General features: G+C 45.4%; 2 protein-coding genes across 4 annotated transcripts in view; one reads left to right on the plus strand and one right to left on the minus strand.

The window, feature by feature from the left end:
* The first annotated feature begins 459 nt into the window (after positions 1 to 459).
* On the plus strand, positions 460 to 2,819 carry LOC135549561 (interleukin-6). Its single transcript, XM_064979638.1, has 5 exons — positions 460 to 535; positions 626 to 819; positions 1,455 to 1,565; positions 1,854 to 1,997; positions 2,212 to 2,819. Exons 1-5 carry the CDS (start codon positions 517 to 519, stop codon positions 2,395 to 2,397), a joined length of 654 nt encoding a protein of 217 aa, XP_064835710.1. The 5' UTR covers positions 460 to 516; the 3' UTR covers positions 2,398 to 2,819.
* A 5,716-nt stretch (positions 2,820 to 8,535) lies between these two features.
* Positions 8,536 to 22,747, minus strand: part of LOC135549562 (hyccin-like) — a 31,981-nt gene continuing 17,769 nt past the window's right edge. For 2 of the 3 annotated variants that reach the window (XM_064979639.1, XM_064979641.1), the window contains 9 exons: positions 22,477 to 22,659; positions 22,131 to 22,211; positions 21,633 to 21,748; positions 21,198 to 21,293; positions 20,441 to 20,557; positions 20,055 to 20,142; positions 19,722 to 19,828; positions 19,409 to 19,467; positions 8,536 to 12,918 (listed from right to left, as the gene is read on the minus strand). In XM_064979639.1, coding sequence (XP_064835711.1) covers positions 12,407 to 12,918; positions 19,409 to 19,467; positions 19,722 to 19,828; positions 20,055 to 20,142; positions 20,441 to 20,557; positions 21,198 to 21,293; positions 21,633 to 21,748; positions 22,131 to 22,211; positions 22,477 to 22,659 — 1,359 coding nt within the window. In that variant the 3' untranslated portion in view covers positions 8,536 to 12,406. Of the gene's footprint in view, positions 12,919 to 15,052; positions 15,362 to 19,408; positions 19,468 to 19,721; positions 19,829 to 20,054; positions 20,143 to 20,440; positions 20,558 to 21,197; positions 21,294 to 21,632; positions 21,749 to 22,130; positions 22,212 to 22,476; positions 22,660 to 22,747 lie in introns of all 3 variants that reach the window. The other variant, XM_064979642.1, reaches the window with a different exon arrangement.

Below are 22,747 nucleotides of genomic sequence, written 5' to 3' on the forward strand. Positions count from 1 at the left end.
GTTCCATGGACCAGAGTAGAGAGACCTACTGACCGGCGTAACATGACAGGTTATATGACGACGGACTACTATCTCTCCATTAGAGACTTCCTGTAGTCATTATTTTGTCTGTGTCCCTCTATGTCCCAAATGACACCTATTCCCTACATAGTACACTATTTTTTTTACCACGGCTCCAGTCAAAAATAGTGCACTAAGTAGAGAATAGGTACCTTTTGGGACACATTCAAAAATATATGACTACAGGAAGTCTCTAATGGAGAGATATTAGTCTGTAATAGGGTGCCATTCAGGAAGTATCCAATATGTCTGACTGATAATGATGGAAAGATGCTAAAGAAGAGAACAGAATAGGGGGAGGAGGGCTAGGGGGAGGAGAAGAGGAAACCCCTGTGATGTGTAAGAATATAAATGCTGGGGCATGCAGCATCAGTCTGACAAAACAAGTAGTCTACCAACTTCATCATCAGTCAGGAGCATCACTGGACCCAGAGCCTACAAACAATTAGCTGGAACATGAATTTTTCTACACGCTGTACGTCTGACGTCACACTAATCTGCCGTTCTCCCTGGTCGCATTTTTGTATTTTATCACTCACTTGTTCTCCTCTTCCCCTCCTTTCAGATCTCTCACTCCTCTCGGCGCTCGTGGTGTTAGTTAAGGGGAATCCAGTGCCCAGCGCGCTCTCTGAGCTTATGACCTCCGGATGGACCTCAGGAGAAGAGCTCGGGACAGACGGTGAAACGGGCGCGCCCCCGAAGTGGGAGAAAATGATCAAGATGCTCGTTCACGAGGTAACCACCTTGCGGAACCAACAGGTGAGTTGTTTTAGATGTGTTACAATTTTTGACCGTTATAGTTGAAAACAACAACAGGCCTATTAACATTGAACATAATAAATTAAACCAAACTGAAAAAATACAACTTTTATTCGTCCTTGTGTTGTAGTTTGTCAGTGGTGTAAAGTAAAAATACGTTAAAGTACTACTTCAGTAGTTTTTTGGGGTGTCTGTACTTTACTTTTCTATTTATGACAACTTTTGCTTCACTACATTCCTAAAGAAAAGCATATACCTTTTTACTCCATACATTTCCCTGACGCCCAAAAGTACTTGTTACATGTTGAATGCTTAGAAGGACAGGACAATTGTCCAATTCACACTTAAGAGAACATCCCTGTTCATCCCTACTGCCTCTTATCTCAACACAAATGCCCCATTTGTAAATTATGAATGTTGGAGTGTGCCCTTCGCTATCCGTAAAATTTTAAAAAACTAGAACATTGTGCCATCTGGTTTGCTTAAATATAAGTCATTTTAAATGATTTATATTTGTACTTTTACTTTTGATACTTAAATATATTTAAAACCAAATACTATTAGACTATCATTTTCTATTAAGGTATCTTTACTTTTACTTAAGTATGACAATTGGGTACTTTTTCCACCTCTAGTTTGTGGAGGAGTTTCAGAAGCCCGTGGAAGAGATTTCATCGTTCTCACAGCACCAGGTCCCATCCACCCCCCCACACCTCTCCAAGACTCTTTGCTCCACCTCCAACAAGGTAAAGATGGAGATCAATGAATAAATGTCCCTGACCTGTGTCCGGAATTCAGTCCAAATAATGAAGCCAAGATATTCCTTTTGTGATCAAAATGAAAATCCCCTAACTGAAAAAGAGTAATTTAAATGGCAGAAGCAGATGGACTAGGTAGGCAACATGCAGATATCTTTATTGGCTGACAGTCTGAGCCTTGTACCTCGATGTCTTCCTTCTAGAATCTAGGCCCCAGGGAGTGGAAATAAAATGTGACTAATTGATTGATGGTGTTTGTTGTCCTCTCTCCTATAGGAGGCATGTCTGCAGGAGATCATTCGGGGTCTGCAAGTGTTCCAGCTTCTTCTTCAGCACGTTAAGGCTGAATACCCTCAATCAACCCTGCTCCCCTCTGTCACACACAAGACCACTGTCCTGATAGGGCTGGTCAAAGACCAGGTATGTAATACTAATATGTAATATAAAAGTGTTACATTATATTGGAATACAACTTAAATATCATTAAAAAAAATTAAAAAATGTACTTTCATTGTGGTCCATGAGCCGATTTCCCAGAATTGGATTAATTCAGATGCCTAAGGTTTAGCAGTCTTGTGGCACACAGATTGACCTAACGTAGTGTATCTCTCGCTCTCTCTCTCTCAACATGAAGGTTGCTGAGGTAGTAGAGGACCTGTCTGCCAGTGAGAGGAAGCGTGTTCTGGGTGAGGTGTCTACGGGGACAGAGTGGGAGAGGAAGACCAGCGTTCACGCCATCCTTAGGGAGCTACGTAACTTCCTGGTTGACACCAAGAGAGCCCTCCGCCGCATGGGAAAGAGGGGCAAAGACTTCCAGTAACCATGACAACACTGCTATGGGCGTAGATGTGTTATATCAGGCCTGGAACAGAAACTTGCAGTGTCTTATTCTCTAACACAATGGATTTCTTTTGATTTATTTATTGAATGTAATACTTGACTGAACTTGAAAATGATCAAAATATTTATGGTTGAGATGAAATGCATTTAATTAATTTATTTTATTTAATCAGATTCATTAATTTGATCTCGAGAAGCTTTGTGCCTCAGATATAAAAATATATATATATTTTTTTTTAAAGCAAAGAGTGTTATTTATTTCCATACAAATGGACTCTGAATGTATTTTTCTAATGATGACATGCTGTTGATGAATGCATCAACAGTACATCAGTGACTACATGTTGGACACACTGTGATGTTGTGGATACAACAATGAATAATAAATGGTCTCAAATAATATAGAAATGTGTTGCTCCTGTGTTGTTTATTTACTGAACATACAGTACCAGTCAATGTTTGGACAGACCTACTCAATCCGGGGTTGTTGTTTTTTTTACCATTTTCTACATTGTAGAATAAATGTATAAACATCAAAACCATGAGAAAACACATATGGAATCATGTAGTAACCAAAAAAACTATTAAACAAATGTATATTTTAGATTTAAGATTCTTCAAAGTAGCCACCCTTAGACTTGATGACAGCTTTTCACAATCTTGGCATTCTCTCAACCACCTTCATGAGGTAGTCACCTGGAATGCATTTCAATTAACAGGTGTGCCTCGTTTACAGTTAATTTGCGGAATTTATTTCCTTCTTAATGTGTTTGTGACAAGGTAGGGGTGGTATACAGAAGAGCCCTATTTGGTAAAAGACCAACTTCAAATTATGGCAAGAACATCTCAAATGAGCAAAGAGAAACGACAGTCCATCAATACTTTAAGACATGAAGGTCAGTCAATCTGGAACATTTCAGGAACTTTTAACGGTTCTTCAAGTGCAGTCACAATAAACCATCAAGCGCTATGATGAAACTGTCTCTCATGAGGACCGCCACAGGAAAGGAAGACCCGGAGTTCCCTCTGCTGGAGGATAAGTTCATTAGAGTTACCTGTCTCTCATGAGGACCGCCACAGGAAAGGAAGACCCGGAGTTCCCTCTGCTGCAGAGGATAAGTTCATTAGAGTTAACTGTCTCTCATGAGGACCGCCACAGGAAAGGAAGACCCGGAGTTACCTCTGCTGGAGGATAAGTTCATTAGAGTTACCTGGCTCTCATGAGGACCACCACAGGAAAGGAAGACCCAGAGTTACCTCTGCTGGAGGATAAGTTCATTAGAGTTACCTGTCTCTCATGAGGACCGCCACAGGAAAGGAAGACCCGGAGTTCCCTCTGCTGGAGGATAAGTTCATTAGAGTTACCTGTCTCTCATGAGGACCGCCACAGGAAAGGAAGACCCGGAGTTCCCTCTGCTGGAGGATAAGTTCATTAGAGTTACCTGGCTCTCATGAGGACCACCACAGGAAAGGAAGACCCGGAGTTCCCTCTGCTGGAGGATAAGTTCATTAGAGTTAACTGCACCTCAGACTGCAGCCCAAATAAATGCTTCAAGAGTTCAAGTAACAGACACATCTCAGCATCAACTGTCCAGAGGAGACTGTGTGAATCAGACCTTCGTGATTGAATTTCTGCAAAGAAACCACTACTAAAGTACACTAATAAAAAGAAGAGACTTGCTTGGGACAAGAAACACGAGCGATGGACAATAGACTGGTAGAAATCGGTCTTTTGGTCTGATGAGTCCAAATTGGAGATGTCTGAAAATAGTAAAAAGAAACACCCTTGAATGAGGAGGCGTGTCCAAACGTTTGACTGATGCTGTAGTTTCAACCAGATGGTTATTCACACACGTTGTCATCACAACAAAACATTACTTCCACTGATCGGTTGGTGAATTGACCAACCAGTGAATCACAAAACAGTCATCTCTCAAAAGGTGATTTATAGAGAAACTCAGGTCCACTTTTAACCAACAGGCAGACATTTTTATATAAGATAATTTCAAGTAAAACAGACAAACACAGATCCATGAACAAATGACAAGATAAAGGTTTTACATGTTCCCAAACAGAGAGGAAACAAAACAATAGAGAAACGTTGGTCACAGCGCAGTAAAGGACCTGTTTCAGAATAAGATGTCCATCACGCCATTGGGCATTTCATGAGAGGATCATTCAGAGCTTCATGTTTCCGACGTAACCCGAGCGACGTGACAATGAAAGTTCCATCCAACCTATAATATATTAGCCATATAGAAATTGGTGAGGGTAAGATGGTGTCCGTTTCTGTGGTGACAGCTGGGAGTCACATGACCACAGTTGGATGAGGTAATTGGCCAGGTCAGGGTTGTTCTCAGCCCCACAGCAGACTGGAAGAGAGAAAACAAGGTCAGAGGTCATCTTCGTCTGAATGGTATGGCTCCCTATTCTCTATATAGTGCCCTACTTTGACCAGATCCATGGAACACTATTCCCTATAGTGCCCTACTTTGACCAGATCCATGGAACACTATTCCCTATATAGTGCCCTACTTTGACCAGATCCATGGAACACTATTCCCTATATAGTGCCCTACTTTGACCAGATCCATGGAACACTATTCCCTATATAGTGCCCTACTTTGACCAGATCCATGGAACACTATTCCCTATATCAGGAGGCCAAACCCCAGACAATGACACACAGCATACCTTAGAATGTTTGGCTCAGGCATTCCAGGATCCCCGCCACGAGCAAAACCTGTCAATCAAAAACAAAGAGCAGAGATGGAGAGAAGCAAATTGTTGAAGAGATATTAGCTGCATTCCTGAGTTTCGTTTTTCCAAAGCCTGCGTAACATCTCTTACTATCTGAGCTGTTCTCCAATAAAACCGTCTCCATCATTTCCTCTGACTCAAACGTGGCCATGTAGTTTACTAGCATCAGTAGCGTGTTCCTGACAAGGGGTGAACATGGGTGTTGCGTAACCAACACTTGAAGCGTCATAACATTCCAGACCATCGGGCAGGCAGAGCCTGGATTTCCCCTACTTCCTGTCCCTTTCTCCACCCCGCTCTCTCTTTCTCCACCCCGCTCTCTCTTTCTCCACCCCGCTCTCTCTTTCTGCACCCCGCTCTCTCTTTCTCCACCCCGCTCTCTCTTTCTCCACCCCGCTCTCTCTTTCTGCACCCCGCTCTCTCTTTCTCCACCCCAATCTCTGGCTTTCCTCCTGTTTCCCTCTCCCCCTTTCCTCCTGTTTCCCTCTCCCCCTTTCCTCCTGTTTCCCTCTCCCCCTTTCCTCCTGTTTCCCTCTCCTCCCGTTTCCCTCTCCCCTTTTCCTCCCGTTTCCCTCTCCCCCTTTCCTCCCGTTTCCCTCTCCCCCTTTCCTCCCGTTTCCCTCTCCCCTTTTCCTCCCGTTTCCCTCTCCCCTTTTCCTCCCGTTTCCCTCTCCCCTTTTCCTCCCGTTTCCCTCTCCCCTTTTCCTCCCGTTTCCCTCTCCCCTTTTCCTCCCGTTTCCCTCTCCCCTTTTCCTCCTGTTTCCCTCTCCCCTTTTCCTCGTGGCCAGCAGTTGTCCCTGTGGACAAGTAGAGACGTCAGGGAAGGAAATGGAATGTTGGAACTGACTCCCCTAATAACTAAAAGACACTTCGCAAAGACAAACGGCTAAAAGCAGAGTCACTTGCTGGGTTTGAACGAACGGCGGAGGATCAAAATCTACAACCGTCTGGAAATGTTTTTGTCTCTAACACCCGTTACTGACCATCGTGAGGGGATAAGAGAATAGTAACCATGTTTTAAGAGTGGACAGCTAGCTTGTGAAACTCAGTGTGTCATCATAAGTTACATTTCTGTATTTCTGCAACCATATTCATTCACTCCATTCATTCATGCCACATTGCATCACCATTCTCATTCCTGTCACTGCAAACATTCCGGGTTTCTCATCAAGTTCTCTGAAGATAGTGTGTGTGTGTGTGTACTGTGTAGACATGCTAGCTTGTGGCAGACACTCAGAGGTTCCCCAGTGTAACTATCTCGCTCCCAGAGAAGCTGTATCCACTCCGGACCTAAACAGAACTTCTGGTCTGGTAGCAAAACATTAGCCATGAGAGATGCACTGTGGGAATCACACTTGATGATACCCAATAGCAATGTGCATTCTGCACTATTCTCTAAATTACAAGTCATTGTGCACCCACACACAACCCTTAGCTCGCACCTAGAGGGGAGAGGGGGGGGGGGGGGACACTTGGAAAGGAGTGGTGCAGTTTCATGTCAAAACCAATAAATTGACAGTTGTGCCATATAGATTGCTAAATAGTTGGGAAGAGATGTACCAATTTCGTGGCACATGGTTTATGAACGGATACACAAAATGATACCGGATTCAGAACTTTGAATTTTTCAATTATACAAAATTCTTGCAACCAATATAAATGACATATACAGTCCCAGTCAACAGTTTGGACACACCTACTCATTCCAGGGTTGCTCTTTTATTTTCTACCTTGTAGAATAATAGTGAAGGTATCAAAGCGATGAAATAACACATATGGAATCATGTTGTAACCCCCCCCCCATAAATTAAAATATATTTTATATTTGAGATTCTTCAGAGTAGCAACAACCACAAAAACGAAAGGGGGGGTGGTAGGTTGAGTTAGGCTCCCTCCTCCTTGACATCGGTTTAATATTCACAAATTCGAGTTAGGGGAAGCTCGTTTGTGTTATGCCACCAATGCATGCGGTTGGAATTGCATGATCAGTACGTTTTTCTTCTTACAGTTAGCTAAGCCACGCAGCCCACATTTATGGAGATTTATGGCCGTAGCCTGACAAAGGGATTTCCTGTCGAAATAATAGCTTAACCAGCTAGTGAAGACTTTGTCCTGGGGACTCCAAGGGGTGCATATTTTGTTTTTTTGCCCTAGTACCACAGAGTTGATTCAAATGATCAACTCATCACGGTGTAGTGCTAAGGCAAAACCCCCAAATTTGCAAACCATGGGGTCCCCAGCACCGAATTTGGGAAACTCTGAGCTGTGGCTCACAGTGGTCAGTTATCATAGCTAGGGGCGTGAATGGGGAAGTGAAACCAGGTACGTCCCTGCTGTCAAGTGAAACTAGCTAAAAAAAAAGGTTGGATACTCCCGTGGGGGATCGTGAATCTGATTTCTCCTATAACACCGTACAAGCACACACACGCACAAAAAACAGTAACGTACAGCAGACTATTTGACCCCGAACGGTACCGCAGCTACACCAACGCGCGCACACCACACCCACTTAAACAAACGAAGGCTTTACACGATGAGTCCCAATGTGCGTTTTGCGAACTAGTTTTCTTTGACAGCTGGGGCATACTTGGGTTAATTCAGGCTCGCTCTGTCTCTGGTTTCATTTCCCCATTTACACCCCTGACTATGATAACACGCCACTGTGAGCCACAGCTTAGTTTCCCAAACTCGGTCTGGGGTGCACATTGTAAGCCTATTCTAGGCCCCCGGAAACCGAACTGGTAGCATGCTAAGCTAATCAGCTAGCCCCGTACTAACCCAGATAGAGCACCGTGGGGATGAAACCCCAGCGGATGATGAACTGTCCGGTCTGGAATACCGTCTGCAGGCGTTGTTTGGTCTCCTTGCTGAACTTCGCCATGGTACTTTGCAGGTTTACTGATTCCCTCAAGGACGTGAAAAAGAGGAAGTCGACGGAGGAAGCTTGGCCGTAAAGCAAGGCAGAAAGTTTTGCTTTTTGCGACAGTTGGTACAATCACAATTGTGACGAGCGCCACTTTGTGGGCGCAAATGTTTCTGCTCCAAACTAATCTCGCTACCCAGTTCTCGTTACCCAATTCTCCCGAAAATTGTCACTTCGCCGTTTACACGTGCATCTTTCCATGTGAGATTAGCTCCAAGCAAACTCCTCATACTAATGTTCTTCTGAACCGTACAAAGCTTAAAATTAACATAATACATACTGAAATATGCATGCTGATAACATACATACACAAACTGGCTGCAAACTTTCACTCACATGTCTGGGTTTGAGAACTAGGCCCGTCATGTCATCTCCTGAGTGAGGATGAGTGTGTGTTTGTGCTTGCATGTGTGTGATGAAGAACAGCAACAGAAATATAGTGAAATATAGAAATACTTTATTCTCAGAGAGAGTATCTCTATCAGTGAGTTATCTTCAGACAGAAAATCCCAAACAATTGAAGTTCATCAATATGTACAGATTCTTGACATACCATAAAACAGAATACAGAAACATGATTGTTATTGTTCCACCATATGAATATAAAACAGATCTAGAACACTGACGGACAGATCTCTGGGACTGATAGAACACTGGTTCTAGAACACAAAGGTTCCAGAGGGGCAGACTTTATTCTGCATTCAGATCTCCAGTAGGAAACCGTGTTCTGTCTGATCTTCGGAGTCCTAATCATAGAAATAGAATGAATAGAACAGATGTCACAATTCAAGTCAATGATGGCAAAATGGATGGACTAGTGGCCATTGCAAGTGTACCCATATGTGTAAACATCAATATGTGCTGTGATTTGTTTAAACTCAACTGACATTACAAAAAAAAGACATTCCATTGCATGAGCCACATTGTTAACAATTTAAATGAACATTCTACATTACTTTGAAAATTATTGCGTTACAATACCAGGCAGCCATTGCAAGTGTATCCATGAGTTTACCAGCCAAATTGCCAGGGTTAGAGCTTCCAAGTCTGTTCAATTCATTCTATTTCCATGCTCCCAAAACTTCTCTCAATCTTTACCGCAGTGAACTTTATTGCCACCAAATTGGAGAAGAATGTGACTTTGACTTTGTTCTGCTAGTCAGCAGTACACCTCTCCTCAAGGGTGTTATTTGTGTGTATTACATTATAAAGCAGGTTATGATAGACCAGAGAACAGATTAATTAAAAGACCAATCAATCAATCAATAAAGATCAACCCTAGCTTGAATAGGCCTACTGCAAATTCCCTAGCCACTCCTCCAACACCCCTATAGCCACTCCTCCCTAGCCGCCCCCTATAGCCCCTCCTCCCTAGCCGCCCCTATAGCCACTCCTCCCTAGCCGCCCCCTATAGCCGCTCATCCCTAGCCCCTATAGCCCCTCCTCCCTAGCCGCCCCTATAGCCGCTCCTCCCAAGCCCCTATAGCCGCTCCTCCCTAGCCCCTATACCCGCTCCTCCCTAGCCCCTATAGCCGCTCCTCCCTAGCCGCCCCTATAGCCACTCCTCCCTAGCCCCTATAGCCACTCCTCCCTAGCCGCCCCTATAGCCACTCCTCCCTAGCCGCCCCTATAGCCACTCCTCCCTAGCCCCTATAGCCACTCCTCCCTAGCCACCCCTATAGCCACTCCTCCCTAGCCCCTATAGCCGCTCCTCCCTAGCCGCTCCTATAGCCGCTCCTCCCTAGCCGCCCCTATAGCCGCTCCTCCCTAGCCCCTATAGCCACTCCTCCCTAGCCCCTATAGCCACTCCTCCCTAGCCGCCCCTATAGCCGCTCCTCCCTAGCCGCCCCTATAGCCGCTCCTCCCTAGCCGCCCCTCCTCCTACGCCCCTATAGCCACTCCTCCCTAGCCGCCCCTATAGCCCCTCCTCCTAGGCCCTATAGCCCCTCCTCCCTAGCCCCTATGGCCCCTCCTCCCTAGCCCCTATGGCCGCTCCTCCCTAGCCGCTATGGCCACTCCTCCCTAGCCCCTATGGCCACTCCTCCCTAGCCCCTATAGCCCCTCCTCCCTAGCCGCCCCTATAGCCCCTCCTCCCTAGCCGCCCCTATAGCCGCTCCTCCCTAGCCCCTATAGCCGCTCCTCCCTAGCCCCTATAGCCGCTCCTCCCTAGCCGCCCCTATAGCCACTCCTCCCTAGCCGCCCCTATAGCCACTCCTCCCTAGCCGCCCCTATAGCCGCTCCTCCCTAGCCGCCCCTATAGCCCCTCCTCCCTAGCCGCCCCTATAGCCACTCCTCCCTAGCCGCCCCTATAGCCACTCCTCCCTAGCCGCCCCTATAGCCACTCCTCCCTAGCCGCCCCTATAGCCACTCCTCCCTAGCCACTCCTCCCTTGCCCCTATAGCCACTCCTCCCTAGCCACTCCTCCCTAGCCGCCCCTATAGCCGCTCCTCCTAAGCCCAGGGTATGTTTGGGATGGTGGTCGTGCAGGGTTGTGTTTTCTTGTGCATTAACACTGAAGGGATTCAACACTGCTAAAACAACAACTATCTGTCTCGTAGGAAAATGCCACATTTATAACCGGACTTGGTCTGCTGTACATAGAACACCACAGTTAAAAGGTCGACTCTGCAATATGACATCAGCATACACGGTGGGGTGACTTCCTGCTACTACATAAGCTGAATCACTCCCTTCATTCGAGTGTTCACACATGCCTCTGCCATACTGTATGCACAAGTGTCCCAAAGCTGAGGGAGTGAAAATTAATCAAGGGGGTAGGGGCTAATTAGACCCTCGGAGAGCCACGTTGGCCAAGCCAGCAAGGCTGCAGAGCGAAGTGCTATCCCGACACACACCGCGATATGTTTGCAATTTGATACAAAAGACTGGAGAGGCGTGCCCAATTATAAGTCCCTTTGCAGTTGTTTGTATGCCTTATTGACACATGTAACAGATGAAAAACCTCACAAATGAAACATTTAACTGTTACTGAGGTTTATACATCTTGTAAAAAAAACAGGGGGATTTGTTCATTTAAAATATCATGCTCATTTTATTATTTAAAATGTGGAACATGAATTACGTTGTTCAAGTCACGAGCGTGTCCCGAAGTCGATGGGTTCAGTGTTCCCTCGCCATTCTCTGGACATCACTCTCGCCACTCTTTTGAAAGCAACATGTGACAAACGGAGGGTCATCCAAGCGAGTTGGCTGGGGCGAGGGTTTGGGATCCACCGTTACACTCCGCAATATGACACCACCATCAAGTGTATCTTTAAAAAAAAAAAAAAACTAGTCTCCCTCTTCGTCATTAGAACATACCACAGTTTACAAAAGCAGTTCATACATCATCAAAACAAAGCATTAAAACAAATCCACCCCAATCAACTTATTGATCTGAAACACACAAACCCCAATAAGCTTGTTTATTGATGAGATCAGTGAGAAAATATTGCTTCTAATAGGATAACATCAATCAACTTATTGATCTGAAACACACAAACCCTCTATAACAATCAATACTTTTCAGACATTTACGACAATTCATCATTTTTTTTTTGGGGGGGGGGGGGTTCTACAATTTAGCAATCTGTCGTTTAATTGTTTCGTGGGATGCTATGGCAACAGGAGTGTGAACTTGGCATTGTGTTGGGGTTGTTCAAACCCTAGTGCATGATGGGTAGGAGTACAGGATTACCATTGGGGTGCAGAGTGGAAGGGGATGGGGGCTCTAAACTCTCCTATTCATTATCTCTCTCACACACACACACACACACACACACACACACACACACACACACACACACACACACACACACACACACACACACACACACACACACACACACACACAGGTCAGGAGGGATGTATGGAAAGTCAAGCAGGACAAACAGGAGTTTTTTTAAATACTCAATTTCCAAACCTTTTACAAAAACAGTTGTTTTTGAGTCACTCTGTCCAGTCTGCAGTTCTGTCTAGTTACCACCAGGGGGGTGGGGGGGTGGTTCAGTAACTCCAGGGATGAGGGCTGGACCCAGGGTCCCGGCTCTCTCACACCAGGCTCTTGCTTTGGGGAGAGAGGAGGGGGAGGAGAGGAGCCGGCCTTTGGAGGTGGGAAGCTGTCCACTGGAGAAGAAGAGGTGGGGGAGATGAAGAATGGTGTGGAGAGGAAAGAAGGGAGGGCATGTGTTAATGAGTTTGGGTTCCAGTCCCACTGGCAGGCTGGGAGTCCAGATCAAAAGGTACAGGGGCATGGGGTTAGAGGGTTTAGATGGGTGGTGAGAAGTCAAGTTTTAAATATCAGGGTTCACAGGTCACTCCTAAAGTGCACCCTGATGCTTGGCGAGCGCTGGGTGTGGGAGGGGCTTATATAGCCTAGCTCCTCCTCCTGTAGACTGCCACTGCATGAATAGCGGCCAGCCTCTGGGTTACCACGATTACATCCAGTGTTGTTTCCTTCGAAGGAGCGGGAGAACACGGCGCTGGCTGTACGCGATAGGCTGCTCAGAGCGCTATGGCTTGGCCCCTTGGGCACCGATTGGCTGGACGTCAGCGTCAGACGTTTGATTGACAGATCCAGGTTCTCGATCAAAGCCTGCCCCCCTGGAGTACAAGTCTCCTTCTCCTTATGCGACCGTCCACCTAAATGCCACTTCCTGCTTCCTGTCTTGGTCCCTCCCACCCCAGGGGTGATACTGTTGCTGATAGTAATGGTGGGCGGAGTCAGGTAGTCTGGGCCGGACCCTCTTTTAGGCCACACCCCTTCATCCACTTCCGAGATATCCATCAACTCGTCCGGGGAACCCAAATCCACTGCATCTAGCGAGAGAAGGAGGGAGAGCGAGCGAGAAAGAGGGAGGGAGAGCGAGCGAGCAAGAGAAGGAGGGAGAGCGAGCGAGCAAGAGAAGGAGGGAGAGCGAGCGAGAAAGAGGAGGGAGAGCGAGCGAGAAAGAGAAGGAGGGAGAGCGAGCGAGAAAGAGAGCGAGAAAGAGCGAGAAAGAGAGAGAGCGAGAAAGAGAGAGAGCGAGAAAGAGAGAGAGCGAGAAAGAGAGAGAGCGAGAAAGAGAGAGAGCGAGAAAGAGAGAGAGCGAGAAAGAGAGAGAGCGAGAAAGAGAGAGAGCGAGAAAGAGAGAGCGCACCTTTATTACATTCCACTTCAAGCACTGGTTGCCATTCGGCTGTACTACTGTGTGATAGCAGTTAGTGCTGTGATCAGTTAACTTATCAGGTATCACCAGTTATCAGAGGCCAGCAACAGGCCTGGGCAGCAGGAGTAGTAGAAAGCAAAACGCATACCCACACCACACACACACAATCTACTATCTAATACTAGCAGACGGACAGATAGGCAGGTCCTTCAATAAAACTGAACTGATACAAAAACTGAAATGAATACTAAATAAAAACCTTATAACATCTGGGCAAGAGACTGCCAGTATGGGCAGACGAGATAGAACCCCTTTCTGATTTGATGAGCACAGTGACCTATTGGCCAATCCAGAGCTGCCTATCCTCCTCAGCTGCTACAGCTAACCAATCAGAAGAGAGCAGTCTGTCACCCCCGGCAACCCAGTGATGTGTTGGAGCAAGGCGTTTTAGAGACCAAATTACCTCGCAGGCACACGCACACACACACACACACACCAAACTTCCTTCACCAGTGAATGGAGAACAGAGGGAGGATGGATGGAGAGAGTGAGGAAGAAGAAAGAGACCGGAGGACATACAGTAACACCTAGGGTTTCTCTTTATTTTTACTATTGTTCTCATTGTAGAATAACACTGAAGACACCAAAACTATGAAATACCACATTTGGAATCATGTCGTAACCAAAAAAATAAACTTTGCCTTGATGACAGCTTTGCACACTCTTAGCATTCTCTCAACTAGCTTCATGAGGAATGCTTTCCAACAGTTTTGAAGGAGCTCCCACATATGCTTGTTGGCTGCTTTTCCTTCACTCTGCGGTCCAACTCATCCCAAATCATCTCAATTGGGTTGAGTTTGGGTGATTGTGGAGGCCAGGTCATCTGATGCAGCACTCCCATTTACTCTCCTTCTTGGTCAAATAGCCCTTACACAGCCTGGGAGGTGTGTTGGGTCATTGTCCTGTCTCTTCTTCTTATTGGTGTCCTTTAGTAGTGGTTTCTTTGCAGCAATTCGACCATGAAGGCCTGATTCACGCAGTCTCCTCTGAACAGTTAATGTTGATATGTTTCTGTTACTTGAGCTCTGAAGCATTAATTTGGGTTGCAATTTCTGAGGCTGGTAATTCTAATGAACTTATCCTCTGCAGCAGAGGTAACTCTGGGTCTTCCTTTCCTGTGGTGGTCCTCATGAGAGACAGTTTCATCATTGCGCTTGGTTTTTGCAACTGCACTTGAAGAAACTTTCATAGTTTTACGGATTGACTGACCTTCATGTCTTAAAGTAATAGACTGTCGTGTCGCTTTGCTTATTTGAGCTGTTCTTGCCATAATATGGACTTGGTCTTTTACCAAATAGGGCTACCTCCTGTATACCACCACTACCATGTCACAACACAACTGATTGGCTCAAACGCATTAAGGAAAGAAATTCCACAAATTAACTTTTAACAAGGCACACCTATTAATTGAAATGCATTCCAGGTGACTACCTCATGAAGCTGGTTGAGAGAATGCTAAGAGTGTGCAAAGCGGTCATCAAGTAGCAAAGGGTGGCTACTTTGAAGAATCTCAAATATAAAACATTTTGATTTGTTTAACACTTTCTTGGTTACTACAATATTCCATATGTTTTTTCCTAGTTTTGATGTCTTCACTATTATTCTACAATGTAGAAAATAGTAAAAATACAAACTTTTGACCGGTACTGTAGATATCAGGAGAGGCAACGCCGCACGGCAAAAGTTAGTCAGCAAACCAATCAGCCGTCATGCTTAGACAAGACCATGCCTCCACACACTGTTACCTAGGTTACCCCGGGGATGGGGAGGGTCTTAGTACTGGGCCCTCCCTGCGGAGGCGGGCCCAGAACCCTCGTCCACCAATCGCCTCACAGACTTCTGCCTCCTGACCTCTTGACCTCTAAGACTGAGGTCGTGGGTGGGGCTGACCTCTGAGGCTGACCCCAGCGGCTCCGGCTCGGGCTGGGTTAATGGTCGGGGGTCACGAGGTCGCAGAGAGTCTCCATTGGGCATCGTCACACTGATCTCTGGGATGGATGACCCTTGACCTCCAGGGGCCGCCAGGTCACTGTCTACACTGACCTCCTGGGACTCTGGGGTCATGGAGATGGGGACACAGATATGAGACAGACACACAAAACACAGAGTAAAATAACGTGATGGCAAAAGAATTATAATTATGATCACAAAGTATACAGAGTATAGTGATAATGCACATGCAGATAGTGATAATGTACACGCCTATATAATAATACAGTCAACTATGCAAAAAGATGAGACAGTGCTCATGTATAGACAGTGCTCATGTATAGACAGTGCTCATGTATAGACAGTGCTCATGTGTAGACAGTGACCATGTGTAGACAGTGACCATGTATAGACAGTGACCATGTATAGACAGTGCTCATGTATAGACAGTGACCATGTATAGACAGTGACCATGTATAGACAGTGCTCATGTATAGACAGTGCTCATGTATAGACAGTGCTCATGTATAGACAGTGACCATGTATAGACAGTGCTCATGTATAGACAGTGACCATGTATAGACAGTGCTCATGTATAGACAGTGCTCATGTATAGACAGTGCTCATGTATAGACAGTGCTCATGTATAGACAGTGCTCATGTAGATGTAATATTGTGTGTTGGTCATGAATGACAATAATAAAGTGAATGCATCAGTAACAGGCACAAGTTGAAGTTGGAAGTTTACATACACCTCAGCCAACTACATTTAAACTCAGTTTTCCACAATTCCTGACATTTAATCCAAGTCAAAATTCACCGTCTTAGGTCAGTTAGGATCACCACTTTATTTTAAATGTGAAATGTCAGAATAATAGTAGAGAGAATTATTTATTTCAGCTTTTAATTCTTTCATCACATTCCCAGTGGGTCAGAAGTTCACATACACTCAATTAGTATTTGGTAGCATTGCTTTTAAATTGTTTAACTTGGGTCAAATGTTTCGGGTAGCCTTCCACAAGCTTTCCACAATAAATTGGGTGAATTTTGGCCCATTCCTCCTGACAGAGCTGGTGTAACCGAGTCAGGTTTGTAGGCCTCCTTGCTCACACACGCCTTTTCAGTTCTGCCCACAAATTTTCTATAGGATTGAGGTCAGGGCTTTGTGACAGCCACTCCAACATCTGACTTTGTTGTCTTTAAGCCATTTTGTAAGTATGATTTGGGTCATTGTCCATTTAGAATACCCATTTGCGACCAAGCTTTAACTTGCTGACTGATGTCTTGAGATGTTGCTTCAATATATCCACATTTTTTTCCCTCCTCATGATGCCATCTCTTTTGTGAAGTGCACCAGACCCTCCTGCAGCAAAGCACCCTAACGACCTGATGCTTCACGGTTGGGATGGTGTTCTTCGACTTGCAAGCCTCCCCAATTCCCCTCCAAACATAAGGATGCTCATTATGGCCAAACATTTCTGTTTCATCAGACCAGAGGACATTTCTCCAAAAAGTATGATCTTTGTCCCCATGTGCAGTTTCAAACTGTAGTCTGGCTTTTTTATGGCGGTTTTGGAGCAGTGGCTTCTTCCTTGCTGAGCGGCCTTTCAGGTTATGTCGATATAGGACTCGTTTTACTGTGGATATAGATACTTTTGTACCCGTTTCCTCCAGCCTCTTCACAAGGTACTTTGCTGTTGTTCTGGGATTGATTCGCACTTTTCGCATCAAAGTACGTTCATCTCTAGGAAACAGAACGCATCTCCTTCCTGAGCGGTATGACGCTGCATGGTCCCATGGTGTTTATACTTGCGTACTATTGTTTGCACAGATGAACGTGGTACCTTCAGGAATTTGGAAATTGCTCCCAAGGATGAACCAGACTTGTGGAGGTCTAGAATTTGTTTTCTGAGGTCTTGGCTGATTTCTTTATATTTTCCCATGATTTCAAGCAAAGAGGCACTGAGTTTGAAGGTAGGCCTTGAAATACATCCACACCTCCAACTGCCTCAAATTATGTCAATTAGCCTATCAGAAGCTTCTAAAGCCATGACATCATTATCTGGAATTTTCCTAGCTGTTTAAAGGCACCAGTCAACTTAATGTATGTAAACTTCTGACCCACTGGAATTGTGATACAGTGAATTACAAGTTATAATAATAATAATAAAGATAATCTGTCTGTAAACATTTGTAGGAAAAACCGACTTGCCAAAACTATAGTTTGTTAACAAGAAATTTGTGGAGTGGTTGAAAAACGGGTTTTAATGACTCCAACCTAAGTGTATGTAAACTTCCGACTTCAACTGTATAGGTAGTGATAATGCATCCATAATATGTTATTTTACTGCTGCTAACTACTTGTTACTATTTATCTCTTATTCTTATCTGTATTTTTTTTTAAACTGCATTGTTGGTTAAGGGCTTGTAAGTAAGCATTTCACTGTAAGGTCTACACCTGTTGTATTCATCATTTCACTGTAAGGTCTACACCTGTTGTATTCAGCATTTCACTGTAAGGTCTACACCTGTTGTATTCGGCATTTCACTGTAAGGTCTACTACACCTGTTGTATTCAGCATTTCACTGTAAGGTCTACACCTGTTGTATTCAGCATTTCACTGTAAGGTCTACACCTGTTGTATTCGGCATTTCACTGTAAGGTCTACTACACCTGTTGTATTCAGCATTTCACTGTAAGGTCTACACCTGTTGTATTCAGCATTTCACTGTAAGGTCTACACCTGTTGTATTCAGCATTTCACTGTAAGGTCTACACCTGTTGTATTCAGCATTTCACTGTAAGGTCTACACCTGTTGTATTCAGCATTTCACTGTAAGGTCTACACCTGTTGTATTCAGCACATGTGACTAAACACATTTGATTTGACAGTGATAATGTATAGAGGCCAACATGGAGACACATGAGCAGTGATGTAGTGAATAATACATAGATAAGTAAATATCTTGATGTGGAAAACCCATGACATGCTGAACTCCAGTTCCTCCTGGAGCTGATAACCTCTCATTAGTAGTCAGTAGAGCTGTGTGGATGGGAAGGGTCTGGAGATGATAACCTCTCATTAGTAGTCAGTAGAGCTGTGTGATTGGGAAGGGTCTGGAGCTGATAACCTCTCATCAGTAGTCAGTAGAGCTGTGTGGTTGGGAAGGGTCTGGAGCTGATAACCTCTCATTAGTAGTCAGAAGAGCTGTGTGATTGGGAAGGGTCTGGAGCTGATAACCTCTCATTAGTAGTCAGTAGAGCTGTGTGGTTGGGAAGGGTCTGGAGCTGATAACCTCTCATCAGTAGTCAGTAGAGCTGTGTGGATGGGAAGGGTCTGGAGATGATAACCTCTCATTAGTAGTCAGTAGAGCTGTGTGATTGGGAAGGGTCTGGAGCTGATAACCTCTCATCAGTAGTCAGTAGAGCTGTGTGGTTGGGAAGGGTCTGGAGCTGATAACCTCTCATTAGTAGTCAGAAGAGCTGTGTGATTGGGAAGGGTCTGGAGCTGATAACCTCTCATTAGTAGTCAGTAGAGCTGTGTGGTTGGGAAGGGTCTGGAGCTGATAACCTCTCATCAGTAGTCAGTAGAGCTGTGTGGATGGGAAGGGTCTGGAGATGATAACCTCTCATTAGTAGTCAGTAGAGCTGTGTGATTGGGAAGGGTCTGGAGCTGATAACCTCTCATCAGTAGTCAGTAGAGCTGTGTGGTTGGGAAGGGTCTGGAGCTGATAACCTCTCATTAGTAGTCAGTAGAGCTGTGTGATTGGGAAGGGTCTGGAGCTGATAACCTCTCATTAGTAGTCAGTAGAGCTGTGTGATTGGGAAGGGTCTGGAGCTGATAACCTCTCATTAGTAGTCAGTAGAGCTGTGTGATTGGGAAGGGTCTGGAGCTGATAACCTCTCATTAGTAGTCAGTAGAGCTGTGTGATTGGGAAGGGTCTGGAGCTGATAACCTCTCATTAGTAGTCAGTAGAGCTGTGTGGTTGGGAAGGGTCTGGAGCTGATAACCTCTCACCAGTAGTCAGTAATTGTCCTACAGACAGACCACTACAGAGACAGACTAATGTCTTTAATCACTAGACAAGCTACAGAGAATAGATGAGATACCCTACTGAGATTAGGATAGTGTTTCTAAACCCAGTCCTGTTTGTGTGCCTGTGTGTCTTACCATGTCGTTTCCAGCGATGTCCTCTGATAGAGAGTGATGTGACTGCGTTCCGTGAGATCCTACAGGACGGAATGCACATTCAGAGGGGCAATTATTAGTAGTTCAAAACATGTAAACTGGAAACGGCATTTAAAATCATCATCCATAAAAAAAAAAAAACAATATTGATCTAGCTTGGCACATGATACCGTTATGGAATGAAATGTCAAAATCCAATATATTAAAATGTCCAAACAAAAAAAGATGAATCTACGAAAATATACCTGTAGATGAAACATGAAAACTGTGTCGATAGAGTTTATACATCACATACCTAGAGGAAGTAGGAGTCATCTCCACCTGAATGATGCGCGTTCCTTCTTTGCTAGCGCCAGACTTCAGCGCTGCACACTGTTGAGAGGACTTGATGGCATTACCCACCTAAACACACAATGTTAGGCATTGACAACGGGACTGTTGAACAACCGCTGCCTGCAGTGAAGCTGTTTGACACAGCAGCAGCCTTCAGGATTACTGATTTACATCTCAACATTGAATAATCTACTGGGATTACTGGCACCCCACACACACCATGGGAGAGGTCAGTGTCCTGGCACACACCGGGGTGTGTGTGTGTGTGTGTGTGTGTGTGCGCGATGTCACCCACCAGTAGAGCTTCAGGGAACAATTCTAGCTGAGCTCGGTACAGAACATCATCCAGCGCCTTGGAACCCAGGTCCATCTCCCCATTACACCTGGAACACACACACACACACACACACACACACACACACACACACACACACACACACACACACACACACACACAGTCCGGGTCAAGGTTAAAATCAGGGGTCAGAGATTAGGGCTAGTGTGTATCAGAGGAGGCTGGTGGGGGGAGCTATAGGAGGACGGGCTCATTGTAATGGCTGGAATGGAATAAATGGAACTGAGTCAAACATGTGGTTATGTTTGATATCATTCCAGCCATTACAATGAGCCCGTCCTCCTACAGCTCTTCCCACCAGCCTCCTCTGGTGTGTGTGTTCTCACAGTGCGTAGTGTATCCCAGTGACGAGTTGAACCAGGAACTCAGAGGTGACAGTCAGACGAGAGCTGATACCTTTATACCTCCTCAAATGTTGTCGTGGGAAACCACAGATACACACCCTGTTAACCAAATCACAGGGCAGAGAAAACCATCGGTCAACCAATCACAGTATAAAGAATACAGTCAACCAATCACAGTACAGAGAATAGAGTCAACCGACCGAGACACAAAGGCACTCTGAGAAATGTGTAAGCCAGTGTATTTTGTTTTATAAAAAAGCACCATGAATTGATAAATCCATACCAGTCTAGGTATACTGCTATGTTTTGGCAGGTTTTGCAAGCAAACATGGTTTCTGGAACAAGACAAGGAAGTCTATTACTTGTGTCTAAATGTATTGACCTCAAGCAGCCCTGTTCCTAAAGGCCACAGTGGTGCCAGCATTCATGTTCTTATCCAGTAGAACTGTAGTGAGCAGATCACCCCTCTGAGTGGCTTTAGCTCAGTGTTCAACACACTGTCAGCAGATGAAGTAGTCCTCAGAGAGAGATCTGTGTGTCCTAGCCTCTCCAGGAAGTGGTAGTATCTTGGCTCAGTTCCACGCTCAAGTCTTAAAGAGGATCAGTTGAGCGGATGCTGGCATGGGGAGTGGGAATGTGTGTGTGTGTGTGTGTGTGTGTGTGTGTGTGCGCGTGTTGGGAACGGACTTTCCCTGATGGCAGAACAGCGCAGGGGGTCATGATGTATTATCTGTGGTACCTGGAGCTGAGCTGGCAGAGGGACTGCAGAGAGGAGGAGGACATGTAACTGAGGGACGCATTGTAACTCAGCAGCAGGAAGGTCAGCACCTCGAACCTACACACACACAGACACACACGTTTGTTTTACTGTCCTTGTAAGGACCAAAACATTTATTCCCATTAAAAGTCCTATTTTTCCATAACTCCACACACTACCTTTTATTTCTAACCCCTAAAACAGGCTTTTTCCCTTGTGGCGAAATGTCCAAATTTACCTGGATTTACTATCCTTGTAAGGACTTGTGGTCCCCACAACAATAGTAAAACCACACACACACACAAAATGCAACATTAACACAAACCAAGAACTGTTGCACAACAGTCAATCAGTCATGAAAGAAATGTAGCACACAGCAGTCGAGTTCCAACTCAACCACAGCTCGCTGTCTCTGACCTGTTCTGAGCAGTGAAGGTTTCTCTCTGTAGGTGAGGCCCGCTGTACACCACTCTACTCAGCCCGTGATTGGCTAAAGCCCCTTCAGTCAACGCCAGGGAGCCAATGTGGGAGGGCTGGGGGAGGGGTTTATTCGTATTAATAACTTGATCCATAGAACGTTTCTGGATGTTTTTTGAGTCATGGATTAGAAACACTTTCAACTGGGGAAGACTGAACAGCCATCTCTAACCATACACTACTGTTCAGAGAGAAAGACTGAACAGCCATCTCTAACCATACACTACTGTTCAGAGAGAAAGACTGAACAGCCATCTCTAACCATACACTACTGTTCAGAGAGGAAGACTGAACAGCCATCTCTAACCATACACTACTGTTCAGAGAGAAAGACTGAACAGCCATCTCTAACCATACACTACTGTTCAGAGAGGAAGACTGAACAGCCATCTCTAACCATACACTACTGTTCAGAGAGAAAGACTGACTCGTACTTACCTCGTGGTAGACTGAGGGTTTGGAGAGGGAGGGGACAGTGAAAGAGAGGACTTTACTCTGTCCATCCTTATCTACGATCTCCTACATAGAGGGGGGTGGGGGGGGGGATGTCAGGTTGAAGGAAATAACATTTGTTAAAAAGAGCGTGCCAAGAAAGCAATGTCTGAGTGGTGTGTGTGTGTGTGTGAATGTGTGTTCAAAGGCATGTCAGGCACTGTCAGAGCTGCTAAATGTCAGGATGAGTAATCGCTGAGACAGGATGACGACTGACAGCTGACCTACTCTGTTATTCTGAGAGGGAGAGCGAGCGAGCGAGCGAGCGTGTGTGTGTTGGTGTGTCTCTCACCAGGTTGTATATCCCCAGTAGCAGGGCCTCTATACAGCCTGAGGTGTGTGGGTCCCTGGCTGCAGACGGAGCCAGGAGGAGGGACCAGAGCAGCTCAGGGAGGAACTGGAGCACAAACCGCTGTAGCCAAAGCTCCCCGCTACGGTAGAACTCAAACAGCTGGTGACACACGGGTTCCAACAGCTAGCAGTGAGATGGAGAGGAGAAGGTTTGAGGGAGAGTTCATTTTAAGTTTTAGCTTCAGTTTCAACATACCTAGGTTGTTGTTTCA

This window comes from Oncorhynchus masou, chromosome 12, assembly GCF_036934945.1.
Source record: "Oncorhynchus masou masou isolate Uvic2021 chromosome 12, UVic_Omas_1.1, whole genome shotgun sequence".
Classification (NCBI taxonomy): Eukaryota; Metazoa; Chordata; class Actinopteri; order Salmoniformes; family Salmonidae; genus Oncorhynchus; species Oncorhynchus masou.

Coding starts and splice junctions, on each gene's coding strand:
- LOC135549561 (XM_064979638.1), top strand. Junction 820..1,454: donor CCACCTTGCGGAACCAACAG/GTGAGTTGTTTT, acceptor TTCCACCTCTAG/TTTGTGGAGGAGTTTCAGAA. Junction 1,566..1,853: donor TTTGCTCCACCTCCAACAAG/GTAAAGATGGAG, acceptor TCTCTCCTATAG/GAGGCATGTCTGCAGGAGAT.